Source organism: Coturnix japonica, chromosome 1 (genome assembly GCF_054131305.1).
Source record: "Coturnix japonica strain WE chromosome 1, WE-NBRP24, whole genome shotgun sequence".
Lineage (NCBI taxonomy): Eukaryota > Metazoa > Chordata > Aves > Galliformes > Phasianidae > Coturnix > Coturnix japonica.
Window position 1 is genome coordinate 166,369,456 of NC_140663.1, and position 14,394 is coordinate 166,383,849.

The following is a 14,394-nucleotide window of genomic DNA, read 5'->3' on the forward strand; positions in this document are numbered from 1 at the left end:
ATGTATAGGAGTTGCATAGAGTTAATGTTCTGGTTCTGTGGACTGCTTTTCCTGGTGCCCACGAGTCCGTTGCCTCTTTAGTCATGGGGCCGTGCTGGACTGGCCCGTACACCATAACCACTTCTTGTTCTTCCCTCTCTCTTCTTTTGGTCTTTTTTCCCAGGCCTGCTGCCTCCTGTCACGGACACAGGTGTAGAGAGAACTCCGTGACAAGTCCATTGGGATGGCTGCTGGGGACAGGAGCTGGCACATGGCTGTGGTATGTGGCTGCTCCTGCAGTGCCTTCAGGGCTGGTTCCGGTTTTGGCGTCGTGCCTGAGTTGGCCGCCGCTGTCTGGGGCTGCGGCTTGGGCTTCCTCCAGCCTCACTTTGCGAATTGGAAGCCCGACGATCCCGTGGGGAACGGCTTCGTTCCTGGGGCTGCCCTCGCTGCAGGAGTCTTCTGGGTACAGGCAGACGGGAATCCCTGGAGGCCCTCGATGTCACCTGTGTGGCAGAGCTCTGGGTGCTGCTCTGAGCACCTGGGGCTGGACTAAGTCTGCTGCCGCACAGTGCTCGGGGCTGGATCAATGAATTTGAAGCCAGACCTTGTCGGCAGGAATGGCTTTGTCTCTGGCTTGTGCCCTGTTGTCTGTGGCATCTCTTGTTTCCAGCCCTTGGGGAATTGCTGGATGCCCACTGGCTACCAGAGGTGCGCATGCTACTCTCAGCACCTGAGGCTGGAGCATGCCTGCTGCTCCCAGCACCTGAGTTTAGAGGAATAGACCTGTTGCCAGGAGGTCTTCTGAGCAGTCTTGGGATTTTGGAAGCACGATCCTCCAGTGGAGAGCGGCTTCTTGTCCGGCCTGTCTCCTGCTGCCTGGACTGCCATCTGCGTTTAGCCGCTGGGTAGTTGCTGGAGTGCCCCACTTCCCGCTGGCTGGTGGATCTTTGGGTGCTGCTCTCTGCACCTGGAGCAGGAGTATGGCTGCTCCCTTGGTGTCCTTGGTGCTGCTTGCATGCAGCCATGCGTCTTTTCCACTGTCCTCCCCTGAGCTGGCTGGACAGGATGTTGCACTTAGGCAGCTGCGGACTTTGAGATGACTGCAGCGCTGCCTGGCTGGTGGATGCACATCTGTCATTGTCAGATGCTGGGGAGCTATGAGATGGCCCCTCCATCTCCTGGCTGGCAGTGCTGGGACCCGCAAAACTGTGCGTCTTGTGTTGCACGGCACAGCTCGCCTTGTATGCACATGTTGGTACACTGCAGAGAAGAGAGGGAAAGTGATGAGTCCTCAGTGCCCCAGGCACATCCCTGCTTTTCCCTCACAAGCCCATTCTCATCTTATCCATGAAGCTGAGGCCAAAGTCCTCAACAACTAAGTGTCAGCTGGGCTTGCTGGGGTCAATCCAATGGCAGGCACAGCACTTGTGCCTTGGTGTCTAGAGAGCTGAGCAGAAGGCACCAACCTGACTGGGATTTGGATCCCGAGGCGGTGCATTTCCGAGCGGAACTGCACCCTGTCTCCACAAACGGGGCATCGGAAACGCAGAATGCCAGTTTCCATTGCCTGTCTCTACAGCAAAACACAAAGAGCCAGAGTGTGAGCGGGGCCTGGTGCCGCTGAGCACCTGCCGTGAGTGCAGAGCAAGGAGAGGGCTCCTACCTGGATGCAGCTCCGGTGGAACCAGGACTTTGTGCACACCGGGCACACCATGGTGTGGTAGGACTTTTGGTCCCCCACGGGCTCCAGGCAGACCACACAGTTTGTGTCTGGCCCTGGAGCTGCCTCTACTATCTGCTGAGGGCGGTGCTCACAGCAGAAGGACCTGGGGGAAGATAGAGAGGATGGGTAAGCTGAGAAGTGCTGAGAGGAACACAAAGAAGTTGGCTGCTTCACTCTGGGAAGCAGCCCTGCACGTTCCTCCCTTGCTTGGCTGCTGCTGACAGCCCTTACCTGTGGTTCCCAAAGAACTGTGTGACGCATTCCCCATCTGTGGCACAGGGCAGATGAAAGCTGCGTTCACAGCCTGTCTCTGCACAGCAGATGGTGGCCCCCTTCTCTCCACAAACGAAGCAGTGCTGGAAAGAGCAACAGCAGCACCCATTAGCACCAGGCTCAGGGCTCTGAGGCCAACGTGGTGCCCCTAGGCAGGGCACAGAATGCAGGCATTGCTGGGTCATGCTCTGCAGACCTCACCTTCTGCTCTGCCTCCTCGATTGTGCTTCTGATGGCATCGAGGGGGAACTTCAGAACAACCCTCTGATTGGCAGTGAGCTCATAAAGGCTGTCGGCAAAATACTGTAGAAGTGAAAAGAGAGGGATCTCATGAGAACAAGAAGAAAAAGTGGGAGCATCCCAGGTTGGAAGATGGAAGGAGCCCCGAGGGAACTCACCAAGCAAAACTTGTGGACGCGAAGCCCGCTGTCACCAAGTATGGGCCCGCAGATGTCCAAATGAACATCTGCTCGGCGGCACAGCATGCAAACTGGAGAGGAGAGAGCAAACAGAAGCAGCAGTGAGTGCCAAGTGCCCCTGAGGACTGTTGCTGAGGGCCTGCACCGTGTCTGCCATGCTGGATGAGGGGCAGGGCTGGAAGATGAGAGGGGGAAAGGGCCATGGTAGGCCCAGCAGTCGCGGCAGGCACACACAGGCCAACCTGGCTAAGGAGCAGAGGGGCCGTGCCCAGCGGTGTCTGGGGAACACCAGCCTGCCCCTGCAGGGAGCTGCATGCAGAGATACTTCACTCTCACCTTCCTCCTCCAAGTGGGAGGTCTTCTCCTTCCTCTTGGACATGGCACACGTCAACAGTGAGCGTATGGAGTCCCTGCACAGTCAGCGCTGGGCTTTCTCCTGCACACTCTCCTCTGTCAACTCTGAGGGAAAAGGAGGACAAGAGTGAGTTAGCAGCTGAGGCCCCACAGGCCTTGGGACCCGTCCACACTGAGCAGCCTCGGGCAGCCCCTCACTCCCTGTCCTCTCTCCTCACCTCACCAAGTCAAACTGAGCCAAGGCCTGAGCCTGGCCTGGCCTAAACTGGTCCTGGCACCATAGGTCACAATGGCTGCTCCGTGACACCCTTTGTGATGCAGTCACTACCACACAGAGGGGTGGGGCCATGGGCCCTCAACGCCCATACAAGATGGCGGCTGTTTTAGGCCGTGCAGTGAGTTGCCTGCTGCTGGCAATGGCGTGGGGAGGAAGGTTTGCCTCCATCGACCTGCTGGCAACACTCCCCTTGCCAGAGGCAGGAACAGAGCTGTCCTTGGCCAGGACTGCAGCCCTGCAGCCTCACTCGAGCACCACTGCTCTTCCACCCTGAGCCTCTTTCCAGCTTCTCCATGAAGCTGAGGCCAACGCTCACAGGTCAATAAAGGCTAGGCCTGCTGTGGGCAGGCACAGCACTTGTATCCTCCTGTCTAGAGGGCTGAGCAGAGGGACACCAATCTGATTTAAGGGATTCTGCAGGTATTTTTGGCCAGAAGAGGAAGGCCAAGGTGTGTGTACCCCTTCTGCTCAAGGAGAGGGGAGAAATGGCAACAAGAGGCGTGGAGATGGCTGAGGCACTCAACAAGTTCTTTGCTTCAGTCTTCCCTGGCTGTCAGGCTTCCCACGTCTCTCATGTCCCTGAATGTGTAGGCAGAGTTGGAGGAACAGAATGCCTCCCACAGTGAACAAAGAGCAAGTTGAAGAGCACCTGAGGAGGCTGGATGTGTACAAAGGCCGTATTACCCAGGGCAGCAATTCCACTGTGGCTCACTGTCTCTGTTGATAAATAGCACGGAGTCTGGATGTCAGGGCTCCTGGCACCTCTGCCTCAAATGATTTGTCATGATTGCATTTAAAGTTTGGAGCTGTTGTTGGTGGCTTTTCTTGAAAATGTGCAATAAACATTTATCATTTAAATGAACTTGATGGTCCCTGAAGTTGCTTTGATTCTAAGAATGGTAATAAAGCAATCTTGTAATATTTCATTTTTCAAAATTAGGTCTCTCCTATACTTAAAGCATAAAAAAGATCTACAATTCTCTTTTCCCACACGCAATTAATTCCTCATGAGTAGGAATTAGAGAGTATCTTATGTGAATAATCAGTTCTTCTAACAGCGAGAGAGGAGTAGGGAATAGAATGAAGACCATTGCCTATATGAACCTTTTGTTGGATGCAGTATAGACATCTGCGTGTTCTGGAGGAAATTCGACTTTTGTGCCTAAAATGGCATTTGTAGTTGGTGTTAAAAAAATCGTTGCAGTATTTTAAATCAGAAGGGGAAAGCGTAAGGCCTGATTTGCAGTGTGATTATAAACCTGGGTGTCACACAAGACTTCCACTTCGTTTTTCTTCCTGTTCTTTTATACCCTGATTTAGGCTTCAATTTGCTGCAACAGCTGTATCTCTTTTTGGCATTACTTCTTTATCTGCACAATGGAGCAAGATAGCCAATAGTCTCTTAAGTAGAAATACAGTTATTATATTAATTCTCTCTTTAATACTTGTTAAAATAAATTCCCTTTAATTCATATACATGATGGGAATGAGTGCATCCTCAGCACATTTGCAGATGACACCGAACTGAGCAGTGCAGTCAATACATTGGAGGGAAGGGAAGGGAAGGGAAGGGAAGGGAAGGGAAGGGAAGGAAGGGAAGGGAAGGGAAGGGAAGGGAAGGGAAGGGAAGGGAAGGGAAGGGAAGGGAAGGGAAGGGAAGGGAAGGGAAGGGAAGGGAAGGGAAGGGAAGGGATCCAGAAGGACTTGGACAGGCTGGAGAAGTGGGCTCATGTGAATCTAATGAGGTTCAACAACGGCAGGTGCAGGTGTTACACTTTGGGCTAGGTGTTTCTACAGACTGGGCAAGGAACTCCCTGAGAGCAGCCCTGTGGAGAACGACTTGGGGGTCCTGGTGGGTGAGAAGCTGGACATGAGCCAGCAGTGTGTGCTGGCAGCCTGGAAGGCTAACTGTGTTCTAGGATGCATTGATAAAGGGGTGGCCAGCAGGGACAGGGAGGTGATTGTCCCCATCTACTCAGCTTTTGTGAGGCCCCATCCACAGTACTCTGTCCAGGCCTGGGGCCCCCAGTACAGGAAGGATGTGGAGCTCCTGGTGCAGGTCCAGAGGAGTTGCACTAAGTTGATCAGAAGTAGAAATTGGAGGCCCCCTTTTCTCCTGAAATGAAGCGGTGCTGTAAAGAGCACAGCAGCTCCCATTAGCACCAGGCTCCCATATCACTGACCACAGCCTGTGGACCATGCTGTTATATGTGATACTGTTCAGGTCCCTGCTGTTCATAGAATTGGTGCCATTGTTGAAACGTAGCAGAGTATGGCAGAGTAACAACTGTATGAGCCTTGGAGCCTCATCCATGGCACTTATCTTCCTCTGTGGTTTCAGATGGAACAACAGATGGATTTCAATAGATTACATAGTGTACTGTTGTGGAAATCTTAGTTTCCTGAATCAGTAAGCAGAGGCTCTGGAGATCACTCCCTTCATAATTTGGTATTCCTGAGACCTCTCTTCCTCTGGAAGGCGCATGAGCTGTACACCTCCCTCAGCCCTGAAAACATGTGGGAGTCACAGCTAACTTTTCCCAGCAGCAGGCACCCTGGTGCTTCTCAGTGGGCTCCCAGGAGTCTCCTGGTAATCTCAGTTAATGTTCCCAGAGGATGTGCAGAGTCCCGAAGTTGAGCCTAAAAACTGCTGTTTGAACTGCAGTGTCCTTTCGCTGCCTTGATGAGCTGTGCTGTGGGGCTCTGTGGGACTGAAGTGAAAGCAGAGATTTCTGTCATGCAATGTTTTCAGAGAAAAAACTAGTCTGAACATCAAAGAAAGCTAACCACAAACAGAGGAAGATAAATTATTCTTCTGTGGACATTAATAAACACTTCTAAAAATACTCTTATTGCCCTTATCTGTCCTTGAAATGTAGGATCTATTTTTTGAAAACTTTTGAGAATCCCAGTGTGAGTGCATTATTACATTAAAACCTTCTGAAAACCTTTCTATTTGAAAAGCAATGATTAGATTAAGTCACATGCTTGCAGGAACTGTCATTTGCCATAGCTGCTCTGAATGGCTTTCTAATGGAGTACTTTGATAAAGCTTAAGTGTTCTAGCTTTATCATGTTGACTTTCAGGAGGTTTTATCATGGAGAACCTCTAATAAGAAGCAACTTTTGGCTATATTGAAATGAAAACACAGATAATATCCAACACTTCTGAGGTGAACTTTTCTAGAAATATTTCCTCATGGGAGATTTTGACATTTTATTTCAATTTCTGTCAAAAGAGAATAACAAAGAATTAAATGGCCATATAGTATATAACATGAATTCTAGTGTTTCATCACCTTGGACATACCCTGAGCTAGAGATTGTGGTGTTTTCCATCTTCCGCCTACTCCATTCATTTCATATCTCTTTTCAAGTCACATTTTAGAATGAAAATCAATATTGAGCAACCAGATTTCAGTATGTGCACTAATGAGCTCCAAGCAGGAATGGAAAGTCTGCATCCATAGAGCTGCTTGCACTGATCTTACATTTCTGGTTGCACCTCTTATGTTATGAGGCCCCACTGCTGAATGTCCCAGACTTTGCCTACAGCCTCTTGCGAAGGCTGGCATGCTTTCAGAAACAAGGTGAGCGTTGTTGTGAGAAACTACAGTTTAAATGCTTTTACATCTAAAATATTTAATGCTTTTTCTGTAATGATTAATTACAGGGAATTTATTTTCTGTTCCCCTTGTCCATGACATGATCAAAAAGCTGGAGTGAACAGAACAGTGCTTCAAAGAAATGTTGCACTATATTCAACAGATTTATGTTTGCTAGAGAATATATACAGAAATGGATACTCAAGCAGAGGGCTGAATTTGGTTTGTTTTGTTCTGTTTTGCAGAAAATAATTTCTGATCTGCTTTTGCAATAGCTGACTTCTTTCTTTGGAAGTTGAAACAATTTCATTTGAAGATATTTTCCTATTTCAAGGTTCACTGTATTATAAATAGTGTTTATTTCTGCTTCAGTGTGAAAAACCCATGAAAATAGAATTAGATGCGAGGGATGTAATATTTAACGATGATCAGATCAGCTTATAGTTAAAACTTGGATCTAGATCTGAGTGTGAAGGACAGTACAACTAAGCACACACTTTTCTTTGATATTTGTCTTTTCCTTATTACTGTTCCTTAGAAATGTCACTACAATTATTACATTTGGCTATGAAGTTTCCACCTTTTGCTTCTTCCTCTATCAAACCTTTCACATTCTTGTGTTCTGGTGAAGCCTTAATGTAAACAACATCACTGGGAAGTTGTCTCTGCGAATGAATCCCCACATGCTAGAAAAAAAATTGATATGAAGGTACAAAGTAGGAAGGAGATAACGTTTAGTTCTGAACATATTGCCAGTCCTTGGGAACCAGTTTCCATAAGGAGGTTCTAAGAGGTTCTTTGTGGGGATTCAGTGGTTTTATAATAAATTAACATGGTAGGATCTCAGGGGCTTGTGGAAACTGAATGGTATTTATGAAATAACCCAAGAGAAAATAAAGGGAATAGTTTACTTTTGAGGTACCTTCCACTACAGTGTGTTAGGTTTTCTTAAGCAATGTGACACATCTCTGCAGCTTTACAGGGTCATATATCTGAGCTTCCCAGCTCTAGCAGAGGTCTAGGAGCTTCCATGGGCTTTCCAAGGAGCATAAGCTTTTCTAGGATTATGACAAAATGACCAGCTGAGGTTTCTTACAGCATTAGAAGATCGTGGAATGAGTGGTAATTAGCTTGCATGGCTAACCTACCTACCCTTTCAACCATCCAGGTAATCATCAGTACATCCTTGAGTAAGGCTGTCAGCACTTAAGGACAGGTGACTCACAAATGGGATACTTAAAAGTACTTTGTCTCACTTGCAGATCTTGCATTATGTTTAACTGCTAAGATATGTTATGTTCAGTTGGGACTCTCAGGCAACAATAGTTCCAGAACTTAGGATTTAGTGATGTGCCAGTACTTAAAATCATTCTGTGCTTGTTAAAATACACTGTCAAATCTTACAGTTATTTTCACCTATTCTAATGTTTATTTTAAAACTTCTGAATGTTTTGCTGGCTTTGATTTACCTAATATCCCTAGTCTTCTGCATATTTTAAAGAAGGAGACCAAGAAAAAGACTGTTTTTGTCCCCATTGTCACAATTATTATAATTTATGAATGGCTTTTTCTGCCTTATCCTTGAAATCAAGGGTGTATATATATATTTATATATATATGTATAATACATATTTAGCCTTCTCATGGTCTTTATTATACTTTTGTCATGAGATATTGAGAGAAATTTATAGGAAGAGTGTGCACTGACTTTTGGATGTTCCTGCAAGGAGCTGAGAGTTGGAGTTGATGCCAATTATGGGTCCTTTCTAGCTTAGGATAGTCTATGATTCTACGATGCTTTTATTGCAAAAATTTCTTATGGAAAATCAATACCATAATTTAATGAAAACTATATCTACCTCCCCCACCCCATTTTTAAGCAAATATAATGTGAACAATAGAAAATAAAGCTTATTTTATCCTTTCTCCCAAACTTCAAATGAAGGATGAGTTAATGAGTAATTTATTCCATGTTACGGAATAACAGTTAAAATTCATTTCAGCAAAGTACTCCACCTGGAACCAAGGGGCTGATTCATTCACTTAGGTATATAAAAATTGTTGTTTTTCACTTGAGACTCTTAAGTGGGGACTTGTCCAGAATGAAAATCCATTCTGGTTTCCTACACCCCGTATGAGACCCTCTGCAACGAAGTTTTATTTGTAGATTGTGGCACTTTGTTTCAGATGTGTCTCTTTTCTGTGAGTAACATTTCACTGGTTATCTCTACAATATGACTACTGTGGGTCAAGATCATTCAAATCATGTATCCTCATGAGACATATTTTGAGTATCTGTCATGAAGGGCCTCAAAAGTATTGCATTTATTATTCATTCCTTAATTGTCTGGCACTATCATTTATTTCTCTGTAATCATTGGGGAAAAAGAAATCCATTAGTATTGCCAGCAGTAGTTAAAAAGTTATGCACTGAAAGAACTGTTACCAGATTGTTCTACATTTACCTATGAAAAGAAATGGTGAAAAATAAATGTGAATTTCACCATATTTTAATAGAAGTGGAAAGCTAATGTGGTTATTTGCCCATTAACAAAATTAAATCTTTTGAAGGAGCACATTTGTGGAGTATAACGTTACTAATTTAGGAACAGAATTCAAAGCATATAATTACTGTTCATAAGAATACATCAAAATTTCAAAATGCCTCACAGGTGCCAAAATACACTGATACTAAAAAACATCCAGCACCTACTTTACTGCTGCCAAACCCAGCAACTTCCACTACAGACTGTGACAGTGAAATGATCTTTGTGGGACTGTGTCTGATAAACTGAGATAAAGAGTGATATCAATCTTGAGACCACTGCGTGATGGATGATGCTTGATGATTTTCAGGTAATTTGATTCTTCCTTGAAAAGCTGTATTTTTAAAGTGTTCATAGCTCTGTAGCACCATCTGCAGCTCCCAAAGTTAAGATCATGTTTGAAAAACTGCATTCCTGTGGGTACTTCCTCCCAAGGCTCTGAGAAACTCAATAGTAATGCTCCCATGTAAACTGGCCTTTTTGTGAATGAAACAATAGTAACCTAACAGAGAACTGAAATGCTACCTTTGTCACTGCCTGCTTGGAAGCATCTTATCCAGCACTGCCCTGTGTAATTCAGTTTGCCTTCTGAAGAGGTTCAGGAAGTGGAAAAGCAATTGCGTAACTCAAAAGTGAAGTGTATTAACAGATCTATGTGTTTAAGTGTTCACAGTGCCTTTTCTCTGAGCCTATATTAAACCAAAGCTATTAATAGGACGGAAATGTTTTGGATAAATCCCATGAACTTTAACATCAGACTCAAACTGAAACTTCTTTAAGTCTTGGAAAAAATTCCATGTTCATTTCAGTGGCTTGTTTTGCTTACTTCTGTGCTTCTTGTCTGCTAGAGAAAACAAGGAAGGGGAGGTTCAAAATGCAGCCTGAGAAGCTTCTTATGACTGTGTGTATTGCTTCAAGCATTTGGCACTGAAACTAAATAGGCAAATTATAATAAATTGTGAAGAACATTCTGTGAAAATCTGAAGTTTTAAATCCAAAATGTGATCTCACTGTACGCTGACCCATCAGTTCTTTCCTTTGATAATATTCATTAGATTCTCTTGCAGGTGGTAAGGAGAGTCATACATGCAAACGGAGTTCTTTATTCAGCAAAGTTCTTTATCCACAACTGGTTCTTCAGTAGCAGTTCAGCCAATGTGTTGATGCTGGGACAACTGGGATGACGGAGTGCATTCCAGTGCTGGGATTTGGTTCCTTAGTGTCTCCAGCACGCCACTAAATAGATTTCCCATAAAGGGAGAATTTCAGAGATTAAAAACTGTTTACTGTTGTAAACTAATACTAAATACTAAATACTAAACAGAAAAAGGTTAGAACTTTATAAATCAAAACTAAAAGTGACTGTTTAGAAATGTTTTAGTTTTGTCACCATGTTTTTATCCATAATCCCATTTCTCCTACCTTTCAGACTCTGTAGATTTTCCTTGTTTGTTTGTTTTTTTCAATTTGAGATTAAATTTGCTAAATAATTGTATTTGGGTTGTTTCAGAATTGCCTAAGTTGTTCTGTTTCCAGATATAGTAATTCTGTATTAATTTAGATCATTTGTCTTGAACCTGGTAAAGATCAGTGAGTAGTGAAGTTAAGGATTAACCACTTCAGATCAAGCAGTTCAAATCAACCTGGTATTCTGTAATTATGATTTAAGTTACATTTAGGAAACCTGCTTCAGTTCTGCTGCCATGGGTGGCCCTGGCGGTGAGTGTCATCACCTGTATGCTCACAGAGAATCCAGGTTTCCAGATGCTTCCAGGAGCATTTGAACAATTCACTACTGAAATACACAGTATTGTTTATGTGCATGAACATGGTTGACTTCCAAAATGCCCATTAGTAAGGGTGATACAGGTAATTAAAGCTGCTTTTGTTAATTAAACACCTAGTACCCAGAACATCCCAACAACATAGAGCAACCCTCAAATGTTATTCCTTTCCTGAAATGAGGCTACGTGCTGCATGACTCTTGCCTTTGTGACAGTTTCCCTGTTTGTTGATATTAAAATCCTCTTCCCAGGACCATAAATATCGTGTACTTCAGAATGGCACGTACTAAGCACAGATTCATACTAACTTAAAGGACCTTTAGCACAGCAGCAGTTGTCCCCCCCGGTGCCATAAACACAAGAGAGGCATTTATTAAACAAGCAGATTACTGCCCCAATCCCAAGCATAATTCCATGCAGCTTCAATTTCATCCACAAAACTTTTCATTACTGAAGACCAAATCTATATTGAAATGAAAATATTTTGAGGATAACATGATTCTTTATCAATAAAGCATACTTTGAGAGAAGAATAGAGTGTTTCTCTGCTGGCAGGCTGTCTGTTGAGCTCTTTGTTAAAAACGAAACCATTTTTTAAAGAAGGTAATACCACATATGTTATGCCTGACTGTCCCTACATCTATTTGTGTGTATATTTTATATATATATTCACATACACAGAGATACATGTGCACACACACACGCACACAAGCGTTGCTCTGAAAATAATGCCTCCCATTTTATTATGTTGGCCCATAAAGTCAGAGGCAGATGTTGGTAGTATGGCAGTAAACGCTGAACTTTTCCACCGATATCCCATTACATTTTACTTTGTGACAGATGGCAGAATAGGAGCAGTCTGACCAAATGGCATCTGACATGCAAGTGTGTATGGAGCAAAGATGTGTCATTGAACTCCTCCATGCAGAAAAAATGGCACTCTTTGACGTTCATTGATGCTTGCTGAATGTTTATGCAGATTGAACAGTGGATGCGAGTACAGAGAGGTGGTGTGGGTGATGTACTTCACCAGTGGCTACAGCAGCGTGAAAGACAAACCGCAGTTTGGATGTCTGTGCAGATTTTTATGAGTGAGGCATGCAGACTCTTTTTCATCACTGGAAAAAATGCATAAGTAATTATGTTTACTACGTTGAAAAATAGATTTTTGCAACTGAAAAACTGCTCTATCAAATAGTGTTATTGTGCTCTTTGAATCTCTTGTAGTAACCATGGAAATAAACAGGAGGCATTACTTTCAGAGCAATCTATATGTGTATATAAACAATTTTCTAGATTTAGGATCCATTTTTGCCTTTACAGGTTTATATAGTTCCTATAGCTACGGGCTCCTGATTAATGATTTGGAGCTGCTGATGCACAGTGCAATGCAAATAATTTATTAGTAATAAGGTTGTTCAGGATGGAATTCTAGAATTATAGAATCACCCAAGGCTGGGAAAGACCTCCAAGATCACCCAGTAGGTTGGATGGTTGGTCCACCTTCCACCAGTCTTTCCAGCTAAATTATGCTTAAATGTTTCTTCAGCACCTCTAGGGTCAGTGACTCAACCACCTCCCTGGGCAGCCTGTTCCAGCACCAAGACACTCCTGTTGATAAGAATTTTTTTCTAACATCCTACCTGAACATCTTCTGGAGCAACTTAAGGCCATTCCCTGTTGTCCTACTTCTAGTTACATGGGAGAAGAGGCTGACAACCACTTCACCACAACCTCCCTTCAGGTATTTGTGGAGAGTGATAAAGTCTCCCCCTGAGCCTCCTCATCTCTAGACTAAACAATCCTAGTTCCCTCAGCCACTCCTCATAAGACTTGTTCTCCAGACCCCTTATCAGCTTTGTTGCCCTTCTCTGGACACACTCCAGGGCTTTGATGTCTTTCTTGTAGTGCATGGCCCAAAACTGAACACAGTGTTCAAGGTATATCCTCACCAGAGCTGAGACATGGGAGCAATCATCTCCCTGATGCAATATTACTTCTGATACAAGCCAGGATACCATTGTACTTCTTGGCACATCTGGGCACACTGCTGGCTCATGTTCAGCCAAGTCTTGACTAACACCCCTCGGTCTGTTTCTTCCATACAGTATTCTAACCACTCTCACCCAAGCCTGTAGCATTGCCTGGGATTGTTGTGGACAAAGTGAAGGACTCGGGACTTGGTTGTGTTAAACTTCATCCCGTTGGCCTCAGTCCCATGATCCAGCTGACCCAGATTGCTCTGTAGGGCCTTCCTATCTCTCCAGGCAGATCGACTCTTCCTCCCAGCTTGATGTCATTTGTGAACTTACTGAGGGTGCCCTCAGAGCCCTTGTCCAGCTCATCAATAAAAATACACAGGACAGGCCTCAGTGCTGACCTCTGGAGTAGTAGACATTTTATGGAGGATGCTAACTGCAGAGGAAGGAATAATTTCAGTCACAAATAAGAATAATGTAATCAGGATACTCTAGCAAAATGTCCAGTGAAAATTCTCGTTAACGGTCAGGGTGGACTATATATCATGCAGTTAGAAGTAAACTGGTAGGTAGATGAAAGCTCTAAATTCTGGGTTTTAAAGATCGTTCTGTTCATGTCTCTTGTTTAAAATCTGAACAGTCAAAATCAAAGCATTTTTTAGCCTATCAGGAATGGATTTCCCAGATGTCCAACAACAAGTCCCTGCAAAATCATTGCACTTGGCAATGGGAAGGATAAAATCCATTCTGTACAGTTTGGTTCTACAAAAGGGACTCAAATCATAGTAGAAGATGTAACAACTAATTTCCTATGGTCAGTATATCCAGGACTCTGTTACGTATTCCTCCACTGCCTGTGGAAGAAGAATGCTCAAATGATTGCTCCATCATCTTGTCCTTCTGTACAAAAGGGTTAGTGTGCATAAATCATTCTATGTTTGTCCTCATTATTTGCTGACACAAACACTATGCAAGTTCTGTGACTTCTAGTGTGGCAGCAGGAAGAACATAAACTAGACCAAACTGCAATCCATTACATTTCCAAGGACTAGAAAGGGGATGTGATGCTTCAGTTTCTAGGGTAAAATACCAAGTAAACTCATGAACACAAAAAAACCCAAAAACTACAGAAATCTTTCTTCAAAGGGGCCCATGAGTGCAGAGACAGTGCAGAGCCAGGTATCACTTTGTCAGTCCTAGTGCACTTACTACCCTTATGTCATGGGCACATTCTCAGTACATAGGTCATGTGAACATGACTTACAAAGCTGTATTTTTAGCTTGAACGAATACATATTTTACAAGAAGAAGGAAGCTTGCAAATGATGTGAGATTCAATTTTTTTCCCACAGACTCTTACACACATGTTACAGACATCAAGAGTAATGAAAATTTTTAATCTGGCTAGCTAGGGCAGCTGCATAAGTTAAAATGCAGCACTAAGCTCATTGA

General features: G+C 44.1%; 1 protein-coding gene across 1 annotated transcript; it reads right to left on the reverse strand.

Moving 5' to 3' along the window:
• Nucleotides 1-284: 284 nt before the first annotated feature.
• LOC107308381 (uncharacterized) lies at nucleotides 285-2,716 on the reverse strand. Its single transcript, XM_085538890.1, has 6 exons — nucleotides 2,377-2,716; nucleotides 2,180-2,281; nucleotides 1,937-2,061; nucleotides 1,646-1,808; nucleotides 1,449-1,555; nucleotides 285-1,242 (listed from the first exon to the last, which is right to left on the reverse strand). The coding sequence occupies exons 1-6, from the start codon at nucleotides 2,461-2,463 to the stop codon at nucleotides 285-287; spliced, it is 1,542 nt and encodes a 513-aa protein (XP_085395016.1). The 5' UTR covers nucleotides 2,464-2,716.
• Between the last annotated feature and the right edge of the window lie 11,678 nt (nucleotides 2,717-14,394).

What these genes read in the sequence shown, in the direction of transcription:
- LOC107308381 (XM_085538890.1), bottom strand. Translation starts at nt 2,463, where the DNA reads ATGCTGTGCCGCCGAGCAGATGTTCATTTGGACATCTGCGGGCCCATA. An exon ending in CAGTTCTTTGGGAACCACAG is followed by an intron (nt 1,809 to 1,936) that starts GTAAGGGCTGTC and finishes ATCTTCCCCCAG; the next exon opens with GTCCTTCTGCTGTGAGCACC. An exon ending in GGGATCCAAATCCCAGTCAG is followed by an intron (nt 1,243 to 1,448) that starts GTTGGTGCCTTC and finishes TCTTCTCTGCAG; the next exon opens with TGTACCAACATGTGCATACA.